General features: G+C 43.0%; 1 protein-coding gene across 3 annotated transcripts in view; it reads left to right on the top strand.

The window, feature by feature from the left end:
- Positions 1–26,137, top strand: part of ADGRV1 (adhesion G protein-coupled receptor V1) — a 556,327-nt gene that overhangs the window by 58,965 nt on the left and 471,225 nt on the right. For all 3 annotated transcript variants that reach the window (XM_060235701.1, XM_060235702.1, XM_060235700.1), the window contains exons 19-29: positions 2,594–2,811; positions 3,732–4,475; positions 5,492–5,865; positions 6,197–6,373; positions 9,331–9,511; positions 10,006–10,208; positions 12,481–12,610; positions 13,820–13,897; positions 18,495–18,634; positions 19,146–19,755; positions 22,008–22,223. In XM_060235701.1, coding sequence (XP_060091684.1) covers positions 2,594–2,811; positions 3,732–4,475; positions 5,492–5,865; positions 6,197–6,373; positions 9,331–9,511; positions 10,006–10,208; positions 12,481–12,610; positions 13,820–13,897; positions 18,495–18,634; positions 19,146–19,755; positions 22,008–22,223 — 3,071 coding nt within the window. The remainder of the gene's footprint in view (positions 1–2,593; positions 2,812–3,731; positions 4,476–5,491; positions 5,866–6,196; positions 6,374–9,330; positions 9,512–10,005; positions 10,209–12,480; positions 12,611–13,819; positions 13,898–18,494; positions 18,635–19,145; positions 19,756–22,007; positions 22,224–26,137) is intronic.

Here is a 26,137-nt window from a genome sequence, read left to right as displayed (position 1 = left end):
TATTAGCTTTCATCTACTCATTGCCTCCAGGCACCAGTTCAGGATTCCTACAGCCTCCCAGGATCAGCGGGCAGTGTGAGACAGAACTGAGCATTATCTTCATATTGGTGACAATGCAACCAAATCTCTAGATGACCTCACCCAGTAGTTTCATGTAGATGTTAGAGCATAGGAGACAAGATCCAGAGAAGTTAGCTGTATTAGTCTGTTGCTGCAAAATAGCAATGAGTCCAGTAGCACTTTTAAACAGATTTTATTGTAGCATAACAGGGGACAAGATGAAACCTTGTGGGACCCCACAGGCCAGACACCAGTTGGCTAAGCTGCAGTCCCCTAGCATCATCTTCTGAAATGTATCCCCTAGGTAGAACTGGAACCACTGCAGAGCAGTGCCGCCCAGTCCAGATAGGTGGTCCAGAAGGATACCATGATCAGTGGTATTGAAAACCACTGATAGGTCCAGGAGAATCAACAGAGTTGCACTCCCTCTGTCCATCTTCTGGCACAAGTCACCCACCAGGTCAACCAAGGCTGTTTTATTCCCATAGCTAGGCCTAAAGCCAAAATGAAAGGGGTCTAAACAATTTGCCTCATCCAGGAAATTCTTAGAGATTCTCTTTAAGAATATTGAATATTGAAGCATTGCTCTCCTAGGAAAGAATTTTAGTAATGTACTCTTGAAGCTCATTGAAGCACTATGTGAAACAGAGAAAATAGCGCAACTCTTGTCGCGTTCTGATGCCTTGCTGCATTACATCATTCTGCTCATCTGTTCAACAAAAAGATTGGAGCGTTGCACTCCGTTTGAATATCGACCTTTTTTCACCACAGCCGGGATCTTCAGTTCAAGACATTTCATGCTTAAAGCCTTAAGTACTATGGATATGGGTGTGGTCAGTGTTCTGTCACTTTAAATTGTGATTTACTTCACTTTTGATATGTTTAGTTGTGTTATAAGTGTTTTGTAAATTACACTTAAATTTCTTCATTGTTGAAGCTGGTTTTCGCAGAGGTTTTTGTACCTTTACCCTGCTCCACATATCCGTGTTTCTCTGTTGTGTTGCTAAATCCCCAGGTGGGGGCAGGGGATCCCCCGGTTTTCGCAGAGGTTTTTGTACCTTTACCCTGCTCCACATATCCGTGTTTCTCTGTTGTGTTGCTAAATCCCCAGGTGGGGGCAGGGGATCCCCCGGTTTGGAGGCCCTTCCCCCACTTCAGGGTCATCAGAAAGCGGGGGGAGGGGAGGAAAATATCTTCTGGGAACTTTATTATTCCCTATGGAGGTGTATTCCCAGAGGAAATAATGGAGAATGGATTCGGAGGTATCTGGGGCTCTGTGGAGGCTATATTTTGAGGTAGAGGTCCCAAATTTGCAGCGTAGCATCTGGTGCCCCTCCCCAAAATACCCTCCAAGTTTCATAGGAGTTGCTCCAGGGGGTCCAATTCTATGTGCCCCAAAAGAAGGTGTCCCTATCCTTCATTATTTCCTATGGAAGGAAGGCATTTAAAAGGTGTGCAGTCCCTTTAAATATTATGGCCAGAACTCCCAGTTCAATTATGCTTGTCACAACCTTGCTCCTGGCTTCACCCCCAATGTCTCTTGGCTCTACCCCCAAAGTCCCCAGATATTTCTTGAATTGGACTTGGCAACCCTACATGTGTGTGTGTTTCATAATTGTTGCTTCTGGATTCCCCTCCCATTTTGTTTTGCTTTTAGAATGTGACTGATGCTCTTTGAATGGCTTAGCTGATATGAGAGATCCTTGTAGAATTTATGTATTATTATACTGGAATGATCAAAACAGAGCACTCCACAAACCTTTCTTGAATGCAGACATACAATAAAAAGGGGCATAATGAGCTCTGTTGTACAGCTTCTTCCTGAAAGACCAAATACTGTAGCAAAGTAGCCATTCCAGTTCCTGTCTAATCTTCCTTTAACTAACCTGTGAACCTTTCTAGTATGAGTTGGAGAGTACCCCCCCCCCCTTTGCCAAGCCTAGTCTTTGGGACAGTGAACATGACACTAATATACATGGAATAGGGTAAGAGCCAAACTTAGCCACTCACATGGTAGCCATGTTGGCTTTGGTGCAACTTTTCCAAAAAGATCATTGTAAAGCAGGTTTTGCAAAGATTTCAGGAAGGTTGGGGGAGAAGAGTGCATGAGAACACCATGATCCTGTGTGGAAATAGGAAAAAGAACCTGGGCTGCAAATGTGAATCAGGCTTAGACACTGTCAGTAGCTACTAGCTATGATCACTAAGGTAACTTTCACATCCAGAGGCAGTAAACCTCTGAATACCAGCTGCAGGAGGCAACATCAGAAGAAGGCCTCAGCCTCTGTGCCTAGTTGTAGGCCCTCCAGAGTAACTGGTGGGCCAGAATGTAAGAATTAGATGGGCCACTGGTCTGGATTAGATGGGCCACTGGTCTGATCCAGCAGGGTTCTTATATTCTTATTTTCTTCCTTTCTAAAAGGTATCATAGATGTATTACACGATTATGTGAGTAATTATGACCTGTGTTGGTATTGTTTTCTTTTTACAACTGTTGAATAAAAGTACTCACTATGTCTGATCTCTTGTACAGGATTCTGAGGCATAGAGGTTACTTTGGGAATGTTTCCTTGACCTGGCAGCTGTTTGAGAATGGTTCTGCTTTGGACCCAGGAGAAGAATTCTATGAGGTCTCTGGAATTGTATGGTTCAGAGATGGTGAAGGATCAAAGACCATCACTCTTCACGCTATATCAGATAAAATTCCAGAATTCAATGAATTTTATATACTTAAGCTAGTGAATGCTACAGGTATAGTGGGCTTTCCCTTTCTTGAATCTAAAAGAGTTCTATAGAAAGCGGGAAACACCTTGATCTATTTATGTACAGTAGTATTAAAAGGGTAAAGGTAGTCCCCTGTGCAAGCACCAGTTATTTTCGACTCTGAGGTGACGTTGCTTTCACAACATTTTCACGGCAGACTTTTTACGGGGTGGTTTGCCATTGCCTTCCCCAGTCATTTACACTTCCCCCCCAGCAAGCTGAGTACTCATTTTACCAACCTCAGAAGGATGGAAGGCTGGCTACCTGAACCATCTTCCGCTGGGATCAAACTCAAGTCATGAGCAGAGGGCTCCGACTGCAGTACTGCAGCTTTACCACTGTGCGCCATGGGGCGGATACAGTAGTCTGTTTTACAGTAGTGGGTTTTATTGAAGAAATGTTGCTTAAAATCCACTTTTAAAAATAGTCACTGTGCACTGCTTTTTAAAAAGAAGTCTGTTGCTTGAGAAAGCATTTGTCAAAATAAATTACAAAGATTCAGTTTACTGAATCAGCAGACTCAAGAGATAAAAGCTTTTTCTGGAGCATACTATTGCTAGTGGTAAGGTAATTTTGGGTTTTTAATGCTTCCCTATAAATTAACCTCCATGTGTATGAAGAAATGTCATGTTGGTGTTAAGAGTTCAGCTTAGCCTTTTAATTTATGTGTAGAAAGGTATAGGGTTTGCAAGGAGAGGTGAGGCATTAAAATCTGCCACATTAAATAAAATATTCCAAAAGCTTCATAGCTTGATTTGATTGTGCAAATTAATCCTTGGTTATTTAGTTGCCACAGAAATCTTTGTCCTATTTTTAAATATTGCTCTATGTATGCTTCTGGCTGATGATACCAGTGTCATTTAAGAGAGTGGTACATGAGCTAACCTTTGTTTTTATATATATTTTAGGTGGGTCTCCAGGTCCTGGTGGCCACTTATCTGAAACCAACCTTACAGTGACAGTAATTATCCCATTTAATGATGACCCCTTCGGAGTCTTCATCCTAGATCCTGAAAGCCAGGAGAGGGAGATTTCTGAAGATGTTTTCTCTGAAGATGATATGTCCAATGTTACCAACTTTACGATATGGAGGCAGCAGGGAACTTTTGGAGATGTCCAAGTTGGCTGGGAAATACTGTCTGGAATATTCAGGGAAGGGCTTCCTCTGATGATCGATTGTTTGTTGCTGGGAAAGTTTTCAAGTTCAGTGCAGTCACAGCCTCACATGCGTCGTCGTCACACTGGAACAGATGCTTTGTACTTTAGTGGTGAAGAGGATTCATTTGGGGTCATTGAGCCTGAGTTCCACATCAGTAAGAACAGAACACTTGCCAACTTTACATTTTCAGTCTGGGTGATTCCTAGTGCCAAGAGTGATGGATTTATAATCTCAAAGGAAAATGGAAATGGAACCATGTATTTTGGAGTGCAAATCTACACAAATGAATCCCACATTTCTTTAAAACTTCATTATACGCCACTGCAGTCTAATGTAACATTTGTGGCCAAGATCACAGTAACAAAAAATTTGGATGAAAATACTTGGCTGCACCTTCTCCTTACACTGGATGACGGCATAATTGAATTTTTCATTGATGGAAATCCAGTACCTGGAAGCATTAAGAGCCTCAAAGGAGAAGCAATTGCTGATGGTAAGCTGTGTACCATTTAGAGACCTTTCTCTGTCTTTAGGAATTTTGACAGGCCCCAACTTTTTTTAGCAACATAAAAGTCAACAAGTTGGGGTGTTGATAAGGGCTTTTTTTGTGTGTATCATATATAAATGCATGTTGTCAATGCTTTTTTTGGTAGAAAAAGCCCAGTAGGAGTTCATTTGCATATTAGACCATACTGCCTGGCCTGGGAGCACATGCCTGCTGCAGGGTGCGTTGGGCCAGCTGGAGACCTGGCCAGCCCAGGTGGAGCTCTGCTCCTATGGGCTCCTGCAGAAAGAAAGCCCTGCAAGTTGTTGAATTTCTATTTTCTGCAAATGAAAAGAAAAACACACATATGAGCATAGAGATGTGAGGTTCTGGGAAAAATGGGAAAGAAAATTGCTCCCCCCCTGTTGAGGCTTTCCCCCCAGTTTTCCCAATGCAAAAATTGAAAAATTTAGGGGAACACTAAAAAGAAACTCCTATGAAATATTTTTTCTTTTAAAATGAGTAATTAAGGCAACGTTCAAAAGGCATAATATGCAAAAGTCTGAGAACTTTTTCAGTTTTTCTAATTGAAAAATTAGGAAAGTTGAACACTAAAAAATTGTATGAATACAGTATTTTCAAGATATATTTACAAAAATGTAAATAGTTTAGGCAACAATTAATGTGCTATAATTTGTTTATAATTTGATAATGCATTCTTAAACAAGATGGGTAGACATGTTAGTCTGTCTGTAGCAGCAGAAAAGAGCAAGAGTTCAGTAGTACCATAAAGACAAACAAAATTTGTGGCAGTGTATGAGCTTTCATGTGTGTTGTGACCTTCCCTGAGCCCACTTTTGGGGGAAGGTGGGATACTAAATAAATAATCTTCCATTTTAGGTGGTAAAATACAGCATAAATGATTAAGATCTAATAAACTAAGGGGAGTACCCGGGTGACAGGTAATTTAGTTCTTTTTAAAAAAATTGTTTTGCAAGTGGGTTACAAAGATGCTTCCTTTTCAGGACCAGGAATAACAAGAGTTGGTGCTGGCATAGGCGGTGGTAGCAGGTACAAAGGACTGATCCAAGACATGAGATTTTATGAACGCAAATTGGCCAAGGGAGAAATCTATGAGCTACATACCACACCAGCAAGGGCTGATTTGCACCCCATCTCTGGGTACTTAGAATATCGACAAGGAGAAACAAATAAGTCATTCATTGTTTCTGCCAGAGATGACAAAGAGGAAGAAGGAGAGGAGGTGTTCATTCTTAAGCTCATTTCTGTCCATGGAGGCGCACGAATTTCAAATGAGAACACAACTGTAGTATTAAGAATACAGAAAAGTGATAATGCCAATGGTCTGTTTGGTTTCACAGGAGCATGTATTCCTGAGGTAAGAAATGTAACAAAATTGTAACAATGCCAGAGACCTGATGTAATATAGCTATGTCCAGATATTACATTAAGGTGACAAACCAAACAAACTTGATTTGCTACCGTGTTCTCGCATGTGCTTCATTCTTGCCTCCTCCTTACGTGGACCATACCAGAGGAGGTGTCCAGATTAACCAGGATTAGTTCACCATGGCCAGAAACCAGGACTCTAACCCTGGTTTAATGGTGGGAAGAAAGGTAAGTATGTATTGACACTAAAATTACTCATATCTCAAAACAAAATTCTTCCAGTTTTATTGAAATGTTAACTTTATGGTATTTACTTTTAGGTATCCGAGGAGGGTTCTATTGTATCCTGTGTGGTTGAACGGACCAGAGGAGCTCTGGATTATGTTTTTGTGCATTACAGTATCTCTCAGATAGATTCTGAGGGAGTTAATTTCTTTGTTGCTGATTTTGCAAACAGCAGTGGAATAATTATTTTCCATCCTATGGAAAGATCGGAGGTAAATGCTAGCTTTAAATTGAATAACCTGCTACTTCCTTCAACATTCAGAAGCCTTCTTTTCTCTATACTTTACTGAGGCTTGGTGTGTCACAATGTGTGTCACAATGTGTATTCCACAATGTGGAATAGGGGTGTATTTTCAGCATAAAGCAGGCCAAACCTCCCCCCAACCCTAAAACAATACCTTACCAGTGTTTTGTGGGTATTATTTTAGCTGCATAGATCAGAGAATCTGATCAGCTACCCAGTATAGCTAAATCTGAATAAAACAGAATCCCCCCCACTTTTCTTCAGGTATATATTCAGCTATACCAAAAGGCTGGTTGTCTCCTTTTGCATCTTAGTTTAACCTGATGCAGTATAAGCCATCCCAGTCAGGCCTGCAACTAGCAGGAAGCAACCTGTGCAGAGAGTGATCCCTGGTTCAAAGAGTGTCTGCCTGTCCTCAACCAGATTGTAACAGACAAAAAAAATTACAGTGGTAGAAACCAACAACTAGAAAGATACACTGTGAGTAAAATATGTCCAATATCTAATTATAGCAATCTTTCAGAAACCTCAATAAAGATTCAGATATTGTATGTAAAATGTATGTGTAATTTTATATTATGAACTAGGAATAAGGCCCATTGTGAGAAATAGTGGGGTCTAGAAAAAGGATTTGAGTGAGTGCCCCCCCTTGCTGTCTTCCCACCCACTCACCCAAGTAGAGGCATTCACTCCCCTCAGACTTGGTGTCTTCTAGGACTTTTTTTGTAGCGGGAACTCCTTTGTATATTAGGCTACACACCCCTGATATAGCCAATCCTCCAGGAGCTTACAGTGTACCTTGGCAAAAGTTGTTTAAATGGCTTTTGCAAGCTGCACTGCATCACAAACTATGAACTTTGAGCCAGATTGTTAACTGAAAAGATTCATGCCCATCCCTATTAATTACTCTCAGTGTTCCACAATTAAGGATACATCTGCCCATGAATCTTCCGTTTTGTCATATTAAACCCAAATAAATGGGTTTAAATACCAGCATTTAAAATACCAAAATACCGTATTTTTCGGACTATAAGGCGCTCTGGAGGATAGGACGCACCTTCCTCCTGGGGGGGCGATCCGCTGCCTCTTCCTCCGATCCAGCACTTCCCCCGCGCCTGCCTGGCTCCATCTTTGCATTGGCCTTGAATCGCTCCCGGGCCTCCCGTCGCCTCTGGGAGATTCGCGAGCGGCGCTTTGGTGCTCGTTAAGATCCCCGTGCTGTACTGCGTTTGTTGATGGGGGTGGGCTAAGTCATCCTCCCTCTGCTCCACCCCCGTTTGCTCTGTTGGCTCTATCTGCGCCACCTTCATCACTTTCGGGGTGTGGATCCCCCGGCGCGGCGGCCCGCCGAAGCAGCCTGTCACTAATAACACAGGTCGAGATGCAGGACAGGAACCCGGAAGTGACCGACAGGCTGCTTCAGCGGGCCGCCGCGCTGGCCCCCTGGGTCCCACAACGATGGGACCGATGCCACAGGGACGGGCTCGAAACACTCTATGACCCCTCAAAAGAACAGCAGTCTAGCTCGCTTCCCCGGAGCCCTGCCACCATAAGCCTCAAGGGGGCTCATTTTGCGGCATCTCCCGGCGGGAGGGTGGCACCCACACGGGACACATATCAAATGAAAGAGGGGGCGCAGGGCTATCAGAAACAGCCGGCGGAGGGAGTCAGGAGCCCACCCCACTGGGGGATCCACACCCCGAAAGTGATGAAGGTGGCGCAGATAGAGCCAACAGAGCAAACGGGGGTGGAGCAGAGGGAGGATGACTTAGCCCACCCCCATCAACAAAAGCAGTACAGCACGGGGACCTTAACGAGCACCAAAGCGCCGCTCGCGAATCTCCCAGAGGCGACGGGAGGCCTGGGAGCGATTCAAGGCCGATGCAAAGATGGAGCCAGGCAGGCGCGGGGGGAAGCGCCGGATCGGAGGAAGAGGCAGCAGATCGCCCCCCCGCAAGGTACGTACCTTCGGACCATAAGACGCACACACTTCCCCCCCCACTTTTTTTGGGGGGGAAAGTGTGTCTTATAGTCTGAAAAATACGGTACTTGTTATTCCTGTTTGGTCCTTGAATCTGTTAAACATCTTTGTTATGCTGTATGCTCATTTACTGTTCACTCTCTACCTACATGTAATTTTCATTTCATTTTGCCTGAAGAAGTGTGCATGCACACAAAAGCTTATATGTTAGATTTATTGGTCTTAGAGGTGCCACTGAACTCAAACTTTTTCTGCTGCTTCAGACTAACATGACAACCCATTTTAAACTGTGATGGATTTTTGTTTCATTTGTCTTCACCTTAGAACCTGTATTGCTATATGTACAACCTAGAATTACTTATCCATATTTATATTTACTCAATGTAAACTGATCAGCACACAGTTTAGGCTGGAAGTTCCAGTTTAGGCTGGAAGTTCTGCAAAAACTTCCCACACCATGGAAATTAGGAAAGTTGTGCATTGTAGGTTTTTTGAATGTATTAATATAGCCAGTCAGGGGACTATAATAATCCCTACATAGTCATGAAGCAAATTTGCTTGATCAGTTGTAAAGAGGAGGGAATTTGTACTGCACATCTTTTGATGAAAAGACTTTGCAAGCATAGATGTAATGAACAACAATTCTGGAAACTTATATACAAGTAAATATTTAGTAAAATCTACTGACCATTATGGTGCTCAGCCTCTCCTGAGGTTTGTGGGGGTGGGATGGCATGAAATTAAGATAGCAAGCCATGAAGCAGGCCCAGTTGGTGACGAATTTTGGTTTGTAATTCAGTTTGTACCCATCTCCGGTACTTAACCTTCAAAAATAATTTAGTGCAGAAACTGAAATGCCACGTTCTTAGTGTGAGATGATTCTCAGGTGACTTTTTCTGTCTTAAGTCAATAATTTTGATTAAATCTACTTTCTTTCTCTCCAGGTTTTGAATTTGATTGTTCTTGATGATGATATCCCTGAGCTGAATGAATATTTTCAGGTGACGTTAGTGTCTGCTTTTCCTGGAGATGGAAAAATAGGCTCAACCCCAACTAGTGGAGCAAGCATAGATCCTGAGAAAGAAACAACCTACATCACCATCAAAGCCAGTGACCACCCTTATGGTAACTGTGACAGACATTACATAAACACCTCTGTTCGGAGATTAATGAAAGCTACAGAATGAATGAAAGCTAGGAAGGCATTACAACCTAAGGCAACTGGAGTGGAGACAATTCTAACTTGAAATATTTTTTTAAAAAATTGTAGTTGACTCCTTCAATGGCTATTTATAGTATTTTATTATGATATTGTTGTTAAATGCCTTTGGTCCCATTTTTGGGGGGGAGAAATGGTTTTCAAAAACATTTTAAACAAATTTTAAATTGGAAAATTTACATAACTTAAATCCAAACCACATGATACAATTTAGAGTTAAAAGGAAAGGACAATGCTAATCTGGAGTTAATTTTACTTACCCAAGTGTTATTACTACACTTGAATGGTAGCACATGTATGTGTGTGTGTCTTCTCTTCTGGGGATGGTTAAATTTGATTAACAAATACTTATTTTCACTGAAGGGCAGGATTGCTCATATCTTTATCTTGCTTCTCTCAGGCTTGCTTCAGTTCTCTGTGGAGCAGCTTCCACCAGACAGTGACAAAATTATTCTTCCAGCCACCACAGCACCCCACATCACTGTGAAGGAAGAAATAGGGCGTGTCAGCTTGCTTGTTGTTCGTGCACAAGGCCTGCTTGGAACAGTTCTGGTACAATACAGAACAGTCTCACTAACAGCATTCAGTCCTCAAGATTATCAGGTATGAGCTGCAAATTGAAAATGGCAGAGATTAAGCAACTTTAATAATACGTTTACACCCCATAATCAGAGCTTTTAGGGTAATAATTGTATATTGTTTTTTGACAAGAGCAAAAATGCAGCTCAGAATCCAGTGAGATGTAAGTCCTGATTCTCAGGTGCTCCTAAGCTTTGGGTAATACAAAGGCAAAAAAGAAGAACCAAGGAAGGTAGAAACACATATTGCACATATTAGTGCAAAAATATGCAATATAAATAAATAAGAAAAGACATCACAATGAAGCTCCGAATGATTAACTAGGGTTGCCAAGTCCAATTCAAGAAATATCTGGGGACTTTGGGGGTGGAGCCAGGAGACTTTGGGGGTGGAGCCAGGAGACGTTGGGGGTGGAGCCAGGAGCAAGTTGTGACAAGCACAATTGAACTCCAAAGGGAGTTCTGGCCATCACATTTCAAGGGACTGAACACCTTTTAAATGCCTTCCTTCCATAGGAAATAATGAAGGATAGGGGCACCTTCTTTTGGGGCATATAGAATTGGACCCCCTGGTCCAATCTTTTTGAAACTTGGAGGGTATTTTAAGGAGAGGCACCAGATGCTGCGCTGCAAATTTGGGGCCTCTACCTCAAAAAACAGCACCTGCAGAGCCCCAGATACTTGTGGATCCATTCTCCATTATTTCCTATGGGAATAGCTCTCCATAGGGAATAATAAAGTTCCCAGCAGATATTTCCCTCCCCTCCCCCCGCTTTCTGATGATCCTGAAGTGGGGGGAGGGCCTCCAAACCAGGGGATCCCCTGCCTCCACCTGGGGATTGGCAACCCTATTCATATCTATAACTTGTGAAGAGACAAACCAGCAGAAGTACAGCTGAGCATGCATTCCCAGCACAATCAGACCCTACAGAAGGAAAAAGGGCTCTCAGCAGCGGTCTCCAACAGACACATGCATCTAGGAATCTGCATCCGCAGCACCCCACTTTCCCCGGTGCCCCTATCCTAGAAGCCTTCCAGGGTCAGCAGCCACTCACCCCCTCTCTGGAACGCAGGCAGCCTCTTCCGCACAAAGACAACCGCCAATAGCGGGCAACGACTCGAGCTCGCTCCACCGCCCGCTCGCTAAGCATTTTGGGAAATGTAGTCCGTAGTGGACTTCAAGCGCTCAGTGATCTGTTTGCAGATTTAGGGGGAGCGGGGGAGGGGGGTAAAGGATTAAATCAGAGGGTCTATTTGTTTCTGTTATTTGTAAACCCATCCAAATTAGAAATTACCTAGATTGCTCCACTTTTGAACTAATCTTTCAAAAACATTCAGAGAGGAAAAGGCGCGTGTGCTTCTCCTTCCTGCATTTTTAGAGTACTTCAGTACTCTAAGGCAGCTTCATATGTCCCCGCTTCTCTTCTCCTCTCCTCTTGCGTCGGGGTAGGTAGAGCCCGCCCCCCCCCCCCGCTGCAGATCCCAGCTTCACCAGTGCCTCCCGTCCTCCTCCTCCTCCCGCCTGGCCACTCGGTGGTGGGCTTCCAACTGGGGGGGTGACGAGGCTCGTGGCTGGGCTCCCCTCCCTTCACCAGCCAGCTGACTGGGGGCGGGAAGCAGCCTGAGAAAAGGAAGAGCTCTGGCTGCTGAGATCGGGGCTGGGTGGGAAGGGCTGCCGTTCTCCCCCTCCCCTCCCCCCGCTTTCCCTTTTATGGCCAGCGGGGGGAGGAGGCTCCAAATCGGGGGTCTCCAGGCCTAGCGGGGGATTTGGGAACCCTATGATTAACTCATTTCAGATCTGTAGTTGTGTGTGTAATGTTTATGCATGAATGCTCCATTGTAAGACCTCATCATGGTGGGCAGTCACTGAATCACCATCCAAAATTTGAATGAAATTATAGCAGGGGAAATAATTCCAGTAATGAAGTCATTGGGTTTGGTTTAATCTTCTGAACTCTGAATCATATCACAAGTCTAACTGATTAACAGTTTAATTAAAATACAATCTGCAAAATGAATAGTCATAATTTACTCATTATTTTGTGAGGGCTGGTGGAGGGGGGAGGACTATTGGAGTCAACTAGAATTGTTGTAAATTCATGTAGGCTTCCTGAAAAAGTACTTCAAATGTCCTAGAACAGGACCTTCAAATCTGGCCTACCAACAACAAATTTATACAAAAATGCATGTTCTAGATGTACAATGGATACTTTATTTTTATTGATTTTCTTCAGTGCATTTTACACAGGTACATTGAAATTTTTTGAACAAAAGTGTAAATGGTCTTTTTACTGCAGGGTATTGCAGACACCTTGGAATTTCTGCCAGGAGAAAGATACAAGTACATTATCGTTAACATTACAGATAATTCTATCCCTGAATTGGAAAAAGTTTTTAAAGTAGAGTTGCTGAATCCAAATGGAAAAGGTAAAAACTCACACTTTTTTTCTCTTTTTTTGCACATGTGAGCACTTTAGACCATTCTGGGAAAGTTGTTCTTCCAAACCTGGAGTTAAATTCTCCCCCCCCCCCCTCAAAAAAACAACAACCAAAACCAAAAGACATTATTAGCTTTCTAATTCTCTTTTCAAGATATTAAGATATTCTTTGGATATTTCTGTTTTTTCTAAAGACAGACGTATTCCAAAGAAAGTAGATGTTAAGGTTGTCAGGTAGTCCTAGATGTTTGGGAAGGCTGCGTGTTTGGGGGAGCTGTTGATTCAGCAGTGACTTTGCAACCTGCACTTGCAGTCCCCTGAATCATAATGAATAGCTACAAATGTCTTGTAAATGAGATTTGTACTGTTGAGATTCTGTCATTTTCAGTTAGGAGAAACTCCATTTAGATTATTCTTGAACATATGAACATACGAATATGCAGTTGGTCTACCTACCTTTGTATTATCTACTCTGAATGACAGTGATTTTCCAGCCTTCCTAACAGATTCTTTAACCGGAGAGACCAGGGAGAAACCTGGGGTCTTCTGCATGTAAAGCATGTGCTCTGTCATGCCCCATAGCCTATTCCAGTTACTAGCTACCCTGGTAGTTTTAATGTCAACTCAGACAGGGAGTTGAGTCAAATCAGGTTCCGCATAGCACTGCTGTTTTTCTTGTGTAAGATGAGGAAATATCAAGAACCTGTTCTTAGGTAAATCTGCAGAACGTGCTATTTCTGTGTGTACTTGGTTCTTAACACAAAGAGATTTGGGGCCAAAATATGTACAGGTATGCTTAAAATATGGGGGGAAGGGGAAACTACTTTTAGCAAGCCAGTCTTCAGTTAAAGCTTTTTTGTTGCCTTTGTGTTTTATTTTGCATTTTCAGTACATGTTAATCTCATTTTGCAGTGGTCCTTATCATATAGGCTCTGTCTCTTCCAACTTCTTGCATTTTCACCTTTAAAGATCCAATATAAAGCAAAGTAATAATTAACTGAAATCCCTTGTGCGATGCTTTAATATCTCCAGCTGGATGCCATAAAATTATACAATTTGTTTGCTCTCCCCCCACCCCCTTTATCAATGTTCTGTGAGATTCCAAATTATTGCAGGAATATCTTTTTACTCTGGAAGTGTTTTAAGTGCTTTCTGTCATCTACGTTATATGTGTGTATCTGTGTGTGTCTTCTTGAAGTTGATGAACTCTTTAGTGATGGCAGTGGTAGTGGTGATGGGAACTTGGAGTTCTTCCTTCCTGCTGTCCATCAACATGGTAAGCTGTATTTTTCTCTTATCTGATTGCTGAATTAGCCCAAATGTTTGTCATAACTGACATAATAGCTGCAATTGTGATTTCCATAAGTTAATGTTTGCACTATGTGCATCACAATATGCCTTGAATGATACATCTTACAGACCATTTATTTTGCAATACAAAAGCTGGGGACCCATGAAGAATAGCTGCAGGGCAGAAATCTGCCCCCCAACATCTCCTGAAGCATTCTGTGAGTTGTCAGGAGCTTGAACTCTCTCGCTGCCTCCTGCATGACTCTACTGAATGAGACTTACCTTGTTTGTTGATGACGAACAGGTTTACTATTTCATTTATTTAGCAAACTGTAGTCTGCTTGTAATCTTGGGGGAGGGATCAATATGGAAATCCCTCCTTCTCAAAATCCTCCCTCTCCACAGGATGGCTAGTCCTTTTCCTTTCCCCTCTTTAACTATTGTAGCTCTTCCCAAGATTTTGTCATTTCTGAAATATTTTCAGTCCTCAATTAGACCATTTTGAGGTCTGTTTCATTGGGTTTGTGAGGAATTGTCCTGAACCCCAGAATAGCCATAAATATTAACTAGAAATGGATCGGTTCTCTGCTCATGCTCAGAACTTACTAAGTGTCTTTGTTTGTGACTAACAGGTCTTGAAGGAAAAAGTGTGGGGGGATGAATCATCTCCCAGTAAAAGAGTTGTTCAGCTCTTTTGGATATGCAGTTAACATAGCCTAAAAAAGGTAAAGGTAGTCCCCTGTGCAAGCAGCAAGTCATTACCAACCCATGATAGAGCCTTAATGATAATGCAGGAAAAGAATGCTAAAATGGTAGCCTTTTAGCAGCAGATACTCTTTAACACTAGAAGGTGGTAATGATCCAGAGAGCACAAAAAGGATGAACAGAGATCTAGAAAGAACCAGACTGATCAGGTATCCAGGAAGACTGAATAGTTGTTTCTCTCCCATATGCACAGAAATTGAGCTTGTGAAAGCCATTACGCCGTGCATAATGGGGTTAATTTACCATGCAATGGGGTCCAGCCACTTTATTATTAGATACATTGATTCACTGTAGCAAATTATTTACTCTCTACTAAGCAGATAACCCGGGTTCCCTAATGTGGTGTCTGTGGCCACCATGGCACTCACTAGGACTTCCTTGGGTGCCCATTTAGCTTTTCAGAAAGTGGATAGGGCTATTGTAAGGCAGGGCTTGTTATTGGCTTCCCTCATTCAAACGAAAACATTTTCCACTGTAGGATGAGGAGGACTGGTAAGTAGCTGAGCTTTATGTAGTATATGGGTCTATTCCCCTTTCAGAATTTCTTTGTTCCCAGAGAGTGGGTGGTTTTCTGTTTGGCTTCCCCTCTTGAGGCAGCCATTTTGGGGTTGACTCCAATTCCCATGGAAGCCATTTTAGGGTTGCACTCACCAGTCCCTATTAAAATTTCAAAGATGCTGGCAGCCTTAAAAAGGTTGAGGATACCTAATCCAGTTCTATACATTTATACTCAGAAAGTGTCCCACTGTATTCAGTGAATCTTACTTCCAGGTAAGCAAATATAAAGTTGCATCTTAAATAGTGTAGACAGCATCTGTTCTTTTATAAGCTCTTTTTTAATGGTCTACTTTTGAATAACTACCATATTTCAAAGTAAAATTTACTCTGGAAGGAATAAAATAGCTTTGTTGTAATATCTAGCCTGCTACAAAAATTGTCTGAATTTGCTTGTTTGCTTTGTTATCTCTCACTTTGAGTATTGTTTATTTTTAAAGTATTCTGTGACATCACATATATTCTAAAGTGCTTTGATCACAGAGTCTTCCTGGTTTAAACTTTCATCCATTCAGAGTTCTGTCAAGATGCAGATGTAACACAATAACAGACCCAGTTCTGTCCTTGTTTGTAATCTTTGGGGAACAGGTTCTCAAGAAATGCATTTTCAGAAAAATACTGTCAATTCCTCTTGTATTTCCTTTAATGTTTCTTAATATAGAGAACAAAAAAAAAATCCTCAGTAGCACCAGAACCAAGGCACTGGTTTCATTTTCCCTCTTTTATCTCCAATGATATTTCACTTTTCTCTCTCTTTTCATGACAGCACATAGTCTGTGGATTGTATCCAGCCAGTGTCTCCAGTCAATGTCCCCCAGCCTCCTCCTTATTACACACTTGTCCCACATGGCTTGTCTCATAATCTTATGGACTGTTTCTTCAGATATTGAATTTCTATGCACTTAGGATATTTTCATAATTTTTGTAGACTTTTTTGTATTAATTTTGGCTTTATATTGTATAGATTCTTTAATATTGGATCCTTGGATGTGATAAGATTTACAATAATGACACAACAAATTTGTAACTTTTTATTTTGAATATTTATTTATCATTTAAAGTCACATTACAGTGTAATTTTAGCGATTTATGTCTCATGATCCCCAGCATAACTTTTTTTGGTGGTCAAAGGGAAATGTGGAAAAGGTGACTGGACCCAACCTTGCATTTCCCCAGACTTGGCTCTCCTTATCTGGATGTTTAGCTTCTCAAAAATGCACAAAGTCTTGCTACTTTCATATTGTTCTTTACAGCTGAAACTTCCTTTATTAATAGCACCATTTCAATCTGAATGAGTGGCTGGTGTTCCAGAGTGAAGTCATTTCCTTAAACCAATAAAAACATAATGTTATTAAGTAACCATGTTTAGCAATGGCTTTATGAAAATATTTTTGGGTCTAATTGTATCAGTTTTATAACTCTGTTTTACAAGAGTGACGTAGGACATGCACAAAGGGCATTTGGGAATTACAGTGAATTTTAAAAACTGCATCCTCGTATTCTGCTATAGTGGGCCTTTAATTTGGCTGCAAATAAAATTGAAAGCTCTGATTCATGTTCAAGGTATGTTTGCGAACAGACTTGAAGAAAAAATTCCTGTTCCTTTAATAGAGACTTAAATGTGTGGAAAAGGCAGCTGACATGGAGGTAAACAATCACACTGGGTAAATAGCATCCCATTAAGTCTCCATTAAAACTACAGGAAATGTTTTTTCCAGGCAGTTCTCAGCCCTAGTTTGAAGGACATGGCTAGTGCATATTAGGAGGGATTTTAAGGCTACTGTTAGGAAAGATGTGCCTTCATCAGATTTTGCACTCCATTTTGAAATGGTGTATGTATATATACATTAGGACTGGTAAGATGGTGAACTATGCACAGGAAAAAGCTAGAGGAAATTTTGGAGTTCCGCAGTGTTCCGGAACTTGGGGCTAAAAATTGAATCAAAGCATAACAGTTTGCTCATCCATATATTCCCGACCCCTCTGTTTCCTACTGGTCAACTCTCAATACACTTTCTGAATTTTATCTGTTAAGTCAGATGGCTGGACACTTGGGGGCTGAAATTATTTGAAGCTCCATCTGCAATTGACTTTCCCTTCACAATATAATCTGACCAATAAAGGCTTTCACCGCTAAAATGTGAGTGAAGTACTTAGTTGCAGAGGGGCCGTTTGTACTGTAATTCTGTTCAGGCTCAGAATTAAATTTCTTCCTAATCATCCAAGAAACTGAAGCAAGCGAAATATATTTTTAATAATAAAAATGGGAAAATGTATCTTCTAATTCACTTGCAAGTAATGGATGGATCTGTACGTGAGCAAACGCAGAAGCATTTGCAGGCAAGATCTTCAATGAGTTGCCTTATCCCTCCCCAGCACCTTGTGTCCCACATGAAGTATTTCCAAAGATCAGGGGACACTTGGGAACTCTGGGATGTAGTGTGAGGGCGGTAGTAGGAAGGGAGAGTAGGTGGAGTGTTCTGAAGTGCAGGAGTGAGGAGAAGATGAGATGATATCCAACAAGTTTCCATTCTGTCCCTTAATTAGCATACAGAAATAATATTAGCATAGACTTTTCATTGGGGACACTGGACAGTATTCTCCCATCAGCATGTGGGAAGTTCACAGAGTTTTCCCATCTTCACTTCAATACAGGGCTTTTTTCCTAGGAAAAGCCCAGAAGGAGCTCATTTTCATATTAGGCCACATCCCCTGGCATCACCATTGTTTTGCATAGGACTTTTTTGTAGAAAAAGCTCAGCAGGAACTCATGTGCATATTAGACTACACCCCTGATGCCAAGCCAGCTGGAACTGCGTTCCTGCTGAAAAAAATCCCTGCTTCCATCCCTACAGCTCCTTGCAACCATTTGAAAGACCACTCTGTGAGTCTCAGAGAAACAGCCATGAGGGTTGGTGGGCAGTAGAAAAGAGGACAAGGGGATGGAATTGTCCCCTCTTCTCAGTAGACCTGTGCATACAGAACAGGAAGGAGGCATGATTTCAACTCCTTGTATCTTCTTACTCTAGCCCCTCAATCTGTGTGGCTCTTCACCGTCATGGGTCTTGCAACCCTGGGACTGAACCTTTCAGGGATCATGAAAATCTATAGCAGTGGAGGGATAGGCATGGTAGGATACTGCCTACCATATGTTAAATTGCAGAACTTTTCAAGCATTTGCTATCTGTTTCAAATTTTTATTAGTGCTGCTACAAATAATGCATTTCCCTTTTTTTCCCTTCCTTGGAACTTGGTCTCTACAGCCAGCTTGGGAATAGCTTCTCACATCATAGTAACAATTGAAGCCTCTGATGATGCTCATGGCATGTTTGAGTTCAGTGCTGAATCTCTCTCAGTCAATGGAACTGAACCTGAAGATGGAGATGGAACAATTACACTTAAGGTCAACAATGATGGCACCACATTTGACATTACTTTCTCTAGAGCTCTTGCAGTTCAGTTGGCAAGAATGTGGGTTAATAGCAGCAGTCTATATTTCTGCAGTTTTGTAAAAATATAAATGAGAATATAATGAGAATAGATGTTATTATGGTAATTCTTACCCTCTTTATAACTCCTTGTTTCATGGTGTAATTACAGCATCAGACTACGATTTAGAGATCCAGGTTTGAACCCTCGGTCCTCGATCGACCTTGGGCCAATAACTCCTTTTAGCCTAAACTAACTCATAGGGTTGTTGTTAAGTTAAAATGACGAAAGGAAGATCAGTGTTGTGTGTTGCTTATGTTCTCACCAGGAAAAAAAGCAAGGTGTATATAAATAAATTCATCTGGTTTGTTGTACCATTCCTTAGTCCCTTGTGTAATGCACAGGACACCTTGGGTTAGCCAGCTCTGTAGATGAGGCTGCTGGTCCTTCATGATGCAATATTAACATCCTGTTTTGCTTTTCAGGTTATCAGAAATCACGGTGCATTGTCCCAAGTGACTTTGCAGTGGCTCATATTGCCTGAAGATACCGTGGATCTAGTTGCTACCTCTGGCAACATAACTTTCAATATAGAGCAAAGAATTGCAAATTTAGTAGTGCATGTCTTACCTGATGACATTCCAGAGCTAGACAAGACATTCTCAGTTTGGATCATTAATGTTACCTGTGGACGTCTTGGAGTTTACACTAATGCTACGCTGACAATTCTTGCTAATGATGATCCCTATGGGCTTTTGATTTTCTCTGAGAAAAACAGGCCAATCAAAGTTGAGGAAGAAACCAAGAACATCACCCTTTCTATAGTGAGGTTAAAAGGCCTCTTGGGAGTAGTCATGGTTACATACAGAACTATCGGTGATGAGGATATGTCAGGTTATCTGCCATCAAATATTGTCAGAGCAACCTGGGAACAAGATTACATACCCATTTCTGGATCCGTAATTTTTGCAGCCGATGAAAGCGAGGCCACCATAGAACTTCCTATTCTAGATGACAGTGAACCAGAAAGATCAGAGTCTGTGTTTGTGGAGCTGCTTGATATTACTTTGGTAGAAGGAGCCCAGTATCGGCCAAGTAAGAATGTATATTTTCAGATTTTACCAGATGTTTTGCAATAAAATTTCAAATGATGTTAAGATGTTACTAACTTTACTAACCCAATTGGTTGGGCTTCCCCCCCCCCCCCCCGTACAAAATTACAGTAAAGGGCAGTGTATGTAACCACTATTTTAATTCTGTTTGCCCATGGCAAATGTATTTGCAAGTTCTGCTCCTGGTTAATGAGTCAGATGATTAATTTGCCATGAGCACAGCAGGAAAAAACACAACTCTCATGAGCTAAGTTGTCAAATATGTAAATACCTAGTAGATCATTTCCTTAATTGTCACCTTTCTGCAGCAGAATTGATACACCAAGTAAGAAAAAGGCAATATTTCAATATATTTTTTAAAAAGAGCTGATATTCTTGCTGTCAGGATGCTTGACTGGCTTGTGCGTTGGTACTTGATGGTCTTGCTAGTACTGCTCACCAAATTGTGTGTGCTGCCTCTGTTGCTGTTTTCCTTCTGATTTAGACTGTGATATTAGCACCTCAGTCTGTCACATCATGCCTACATCAGTGTGTAGAATTTGGTGAGCTGTCAAAGTATGTTTTTTGCACACTTACTCTATTGGGTTGCCATGGAAACACTGTCTGATTGCACTTTCCCCCCTGGTTGTTCTCTGATTTGTTTGAAAAGGGGTAATTGCTGTTCAGTCAGCAGATAGCCCTGCAGGTGCCCCAGTAGCAGTCCACCTCTAACCCATTCTCCACAGTGCCATTGCTCCAGCTGTTCTTAGAGCGAGTGTACAGGTGTATAGGTGCAGATAAGGAGCAAACCCTGTAAGAACCATTTGTGCTGCAATGCCAGCACACTGTCCTTAGCACCAGTGTCCATAGAATCCAAACAAATAGCAGTTTAAAAAAAATCCAGGTCACATACATGCATGGCGATTTTAATTTTCTTTCTGCCCATTTGTAAAATTGTCTGTTCGTGTTGGAATTAGTCAATAAAGAAGCATTACTGTTTCACACTTTAACAAACATTTCCCCCCATCCTATATCCAGCATGAAAATCAGGCAAAATACATGGCTTTTTCTCCCTCTCCTCCACCATCATAGGAGTTTATCTTGTACTGAACATGGTACTCTCTAATTTTTGTCCAATACATGATTAAAAATTATATTGCACTTTGAGGGTTGCATAACTTTATCATATTATAACCTTTTGTGTGTTTGCTTCTCATATAAAGCACAGTATATCATCTAGTGATGTGTGTCTATGAATAGGGAAGTTAATTCTCAATCTTTGGAAGATTATATACTAATTTACACTTCAGGGTTTTCCCAACTGTCTAATTACCTCTCCTTTTAGTTCTTGATAAGCTGAGATGTTTGAGATACAAAGCTCTGTAAGAAAACTGTATATTTTATCATAAGAAACCCAGAAATAATACTCTAATGTGCAATGCTCTTTCTATTAAGCTTTGAATAAATGAATAAAGAGCACTGCTATATCAGGCCATGGTTACATCCATGATTTTTAAAAAACATATGTATTAAAAATCCTTCTTGGGTTACATATGTCCTGTGTCTGTAACAAGAGGTAACCTGTCTTTGACCTTATATGTGTACTTTTATAAGTAATGCTACTTTTAATTGGGGCCTCAAAATTAATTGGGGGAGGGGTGTGCTTTGGAATTCTCTCTCTCTCATTCACACTCACACACATATGTATGCACACATTTACAAACATACACAATCCCTTCCAGAATTCTAGAAGCTCACAAGCCCTTAAGATAATTCCCCTCCTTTTAACTTGTAACTGTCTCTCAACTGTTCTCGACATTTTGTATCTCTTGGAGCATGTCCAGTTCTCTTTGAATCCCACCCCCCCCATTTTAGGTAATTAACAAAGTCATATTTTTCATCCTACTTGGCAAGTGCCTTGTTTATGGGTAGTCTGGTTTTGCTGTTTTCATGACTGATGCAAGGGCCAGTCACTTTAATATTAGATACAGGGTTTGGCATTTTCCTGCCATATATGTTGAAGGCTGTGACGAGAGTGGGTATCTCCTAGTTTTGTTATAACTTTACATAACATACATAAATTTTGTGGCTTTCTCAGAAATCTCATGTATTATGCTTTTTACTGACTAGTAAGTTAAGACTGCATTTGCAGTCTATAGGTAAAGTGCCATTAGAATCTTCATGAAACTCTAGAGGTTTCTATAATGATAAAACAGGAATCTCAAACTATCTCACAAAGGCTTTTTTCCCCTCCAGTTTCAGATTCTCCTCACCTGGGACCAAAAAGTAACACAATTGCTCATGTGATTATCAATCCCAACGATGATGCTTTTGGAACACTGCAGCTCTCAGCACCACTTGTCCGAGTTGCTGAAAATTACATTGGACCAATCATCAATGTCACAAGAACTGGGGGACTTTTTTCTGATGTTTCCGTGAAATTTAAAGTGGTGCCAATAACTGCAACTGCTGGTAAGGGAAAAACAGTGGCAAAGATCATGATGGTAAAAACTACAAACATATAGATTAAATACTACCAGATAACAAAAACTGACATTTGGATAGGTTTACTTTTACTTAAGTAAGTTTATCATAGAATATAGAATCATGGGCTGAAACCAGATGGCTGGTTTGGGGTGGCTTGCAGCCGCCCCAAAGAAAGCCAGCCAGAAGAAGAGTGCCCCAGAGCTTCCGGACGGTGCTGGAAGAAGGGGTGGGCCTTGGGTGGGAGGGGAGCATCTGGAATGCTCACACGTCCCGCTCACAGCTCCCTGGGTGCTCGTAAGGCACCCTCCGGCCTTCCAGACTGCCGGGTGCTGCAACTAACTGCAACTTCTGGGTTCGGCACAAGGGCAGCCCCATGTAGAGGGCATTGCAGCAGTCCAACCTTGAGGTGACCATTGCATGGATCACCGTTGCTAGATCGTCACGCTCCAGGAAAGGGGCCAACTGCCTCGCCCGCGTAAGATGAAAGAATGCGGACTTAGCAGTGGCTGCTATCTGAGCTTCCATCGTTAAGGAAGGCTCCAATAGTATTCCCAGGCTCTTGACCTTGTGTGTCGCTGTCAACGGCACACCGTCAAAAACTGGCAGAGGGATTTCCCCTCCCAGACCCCGACGACCCAAGCAAAGGACCTCTGTCTTTGCCGGATTTAGCCTCAGCCCGCTCAGCCTGAGCCACCCAGCCACGGCCTGTAATGCCCGGTTCAAATTTTCTGGGGCGCAGGCCGTCCATAAGCAGATAGAACTGGGTGTCATCAGCATACTGGTGACAACCCAGCCCATGCCTTCGGGCAATCTGGGCAAGGGGGCGCATATAGATGTTAAATAACATTGGGGAGAGGACTGCCCCTTGAGGCACTCCGCAATCAAGCGTGTGTCTCCGGGACAGTTCACCCCCAATCGCTACCCTTTGTCCCGACCCTCAAGGAAAGAGGAAAACCATTGTAAGGCCAACCGCTGGATCCCTGCATCGGCGAGGCGGCAGGTCAGTAACCGATGATTAACCGTATCGAACGCTGCCGATAGGTCCAACAACATCAGCACCGCCGAGCCGCCCCGATCCAGATGCCGTTGAAGGTCATCTACCAGGGCAACCAACACCGTCTCCGTCCCGTGGCCTGGGTGAAAGCCAGACTGAAGGGGATCAAGGACGGAAGCATCCTCCAGGAAGCTCTGTAGCTGCATCGCCACTGCCCTCTCAATGAGTTTGCCCAAAAAGGGCAAATTCGAGACCGGCCGGTAGTGTGCCAATTCGACCGGGTCTAACTTTTTTTCAAGAGGGAACGGACCACTGCCTCTTTAAGCGGTGTTGGGAAATGCCCTTCTGTCAGGGATCTATTTATGATATCCCACACAGGATATCTAAGCTCCCTCTGGCAGGATTTAATAAGCCAGGAGGGGCATGGGTCCAATTTGCAAGTTGTTGGGTGTGCAGATAAGAGGATCCTGTCAACTTCCTCCAGGCTGAGAGCACTGAAACCATCCAGAACACGATCCGAAGACAGGCACGGTGCCTCAGGTTCGCTAACTGTCTCTAATATGGCAGGGAGGTCGTGGCGGATCGACGCGATCTTATCCGCAAAAAAATTTGCAAAGGCCTCACAGCCAATCTCCAATTCATTAGAATTTGGTCTGCCTTGTGGCAACGTTGTAAGACTCCGAATTATATTGAACAGTTGTGCCGGGTGCGAAATTGCGGACTCAATCTTAGCCGCAAGGTATGTTTTCTTTGCGGTTTTGACTGCCATCTCATAGGACTTCATAATCTCTCTATAAGATGTTCGAGTCGCTTCGTCTCGAGTACGCCGCCATTGCCTCTCTAGTCGTCTGAGTCCCCGTTTTAATTGCCGTGACTCTTGGTTGTACCAAGGTGTCGACTTTAAATGAGGGCGCAGGGGACGCCTAGGTGCAATCTCATCGATGGCTCTGGAGAGCCTATCATTCCAAGACTCCACCAGATCATCTAAGGAATCGCCAGGGGGCCAGGGATCCCGCAGGGCCGTCAGGAACCGTTCCGGGTCCATCAGGCTCCATGGGCGAGCTAAAATACGCTCTCTGCCTAAACAGGCTTGGGGTGGCACATCCACTCGTGCCTTGAGGGCATAGTGATCCGACCATGGCACTGCTTTAGCAGTAATATCGTTCACTAAAACTCCCGCCGCGAAGACCAAGTCTAACATGTGCCCCGCCTGATGGGTGGGCGTTGTAACAATTTGGGAGAGTCCCAATGTCGCCATGGATGACACCAGGTCCATCACCCGGTTGGAGGCTGCGTCATCGGCATGAACATTGAAGTCACCCAAGATCAACAGCCTTGGGTACTCCAATGCCCAGCCTGCCGCGGCCTCCATCAGGGATGATAAGGCGCCAGCTGGTGCATTAGGCAGGCGGTACACCAGCCAGATCGCCAACCCCTCCCCAACGTCCCACATCAGACCGGCACATTCAATGCCCTTGATCTCCGGGGCCGGGAGAGCCCGAAAGGAGTAAGCCTCTTGTATGAATAGTGCCACTCCTCCCTCCCGCCCGCTAGTCCATGACTGGTGAAAGACCGAGTATCCTGAGGGGGCCATTTGGGAGAAAGCTACAGTCTCCCCATTGTGCACCCAGGTCTTGGTCATGTATGCCATGTCCATGTCCTGCTCCAGCAGGAATTCCCAAAGGATAGCGGTCTTATTATTGATGGACCTGGCAATAGGAGTTGACAGAGGTGTAACCTAACCAAGTTTGGATGACTTTGCCCCACTGAAGAGAAGAAACCTTCAGGTAAGTTCCAATGTTTCATTTTGATGTATGTGACAAAAATTGTTGCCTCCTCTTAAGAAAACTTAGCCCTTAAATCTTTTAAACTTTGTGATTGGCTATAGGCCAAATATTTGCCACCCTCTTAAACACGAGGCGACACTAGGACTCTCCCAAATTGTTACAACGCCCACTCACCAGGCGGGGCACATGTTAGACTTGATCTTCGCGGCGGGAGTTTTAGTGGACGATGTTACTGCTGAAGCAGTGCCATGGTCGGACCACTATGCCCTCAAGGCTCGTGTGGATGTCCCACCCCAAGCCCGTTTAGGCGGCGAGTGTATTTTAGCTTGCCCGCGGAGTCAGATGGACCCGGAACGGTTTCTGATGGCTCTACGGGATCCCTGGCGATCCCTTAGATGACTTGGTAGAGTCTTGGAATGATAGGCTCTCCAGGGCCAGGCCATCGATGAGATCACACCTAGACGTCCTCTGCGCCCCCGCCAAAAGTCGGCACCCTGGTATAACCAGGAGTTGTGGCAATTAAAGCATGGACTCAGACGGCTAGAGAGGCAATGGCGGCATACTCGAGATGAAGCGATTAGAACATCTTATAGAGAAGTGATGAAGTCCTATGAAATGGCAGTCAAGGCCACAAAGAAAACATACTTTGCGGCTAAGATTGCATCTGCAACATCGTGCCCGGCTCAACTGTTCAATACAATTCGGACCCTTACAACTCTGCCACAAGGCAGACCAAATTCTAAAGAATTGGAGATTGGCTGTGAGGCTTTTGCGAACTTTTTTGCAGGTAAGGTCGCATCGCTCTGCCACGACTTTCCCACCATATTGGAGACAGTACGGGAACCTGAGGCTCCGTGCCTGTCTTCAGAGTGTGTCCTGGATGGTTTCAGCCCTCTCAGTCTGGAGGAAGTTGACAGGATTCTCACATCTGCTCGCCCTACAACTTGCAATCTGGACCCTTGCCCCTCCTGGCTTATTAAAGCTTGCCAGAGGGAGCTCAGATATCCTGTACGGGATATCATAAACAAATCCCTGATGGAAGGGCATTTTCCAGCGCCTCTGAAAGAGGCTGTGGTCCGCCCTCTACTGAAGAAACCAACTTTAGACCCGGCTGAATT

The sequence above is a fragment of the Heteronotia binoei genome, chromosome 4 (assembly GCF_032191835.1).
Source record: "Heteronotia binoei isolate CCM8104 ecotype False Entrance Well chromosome 4, APGP_CSIRO_Hbin_v1, whole genome shotgun sequence".
In the NCBI taxonomy this organism is placed as follows: Eukaryota; Metazoa; Chordata; class Lepidosauria; order Squamata; family Gekkonidae; genus Heteronotia; species Heteronotia binoei.
This window is presented reverse-complemented; position numbering and strand designations above follow the sequence as displayed.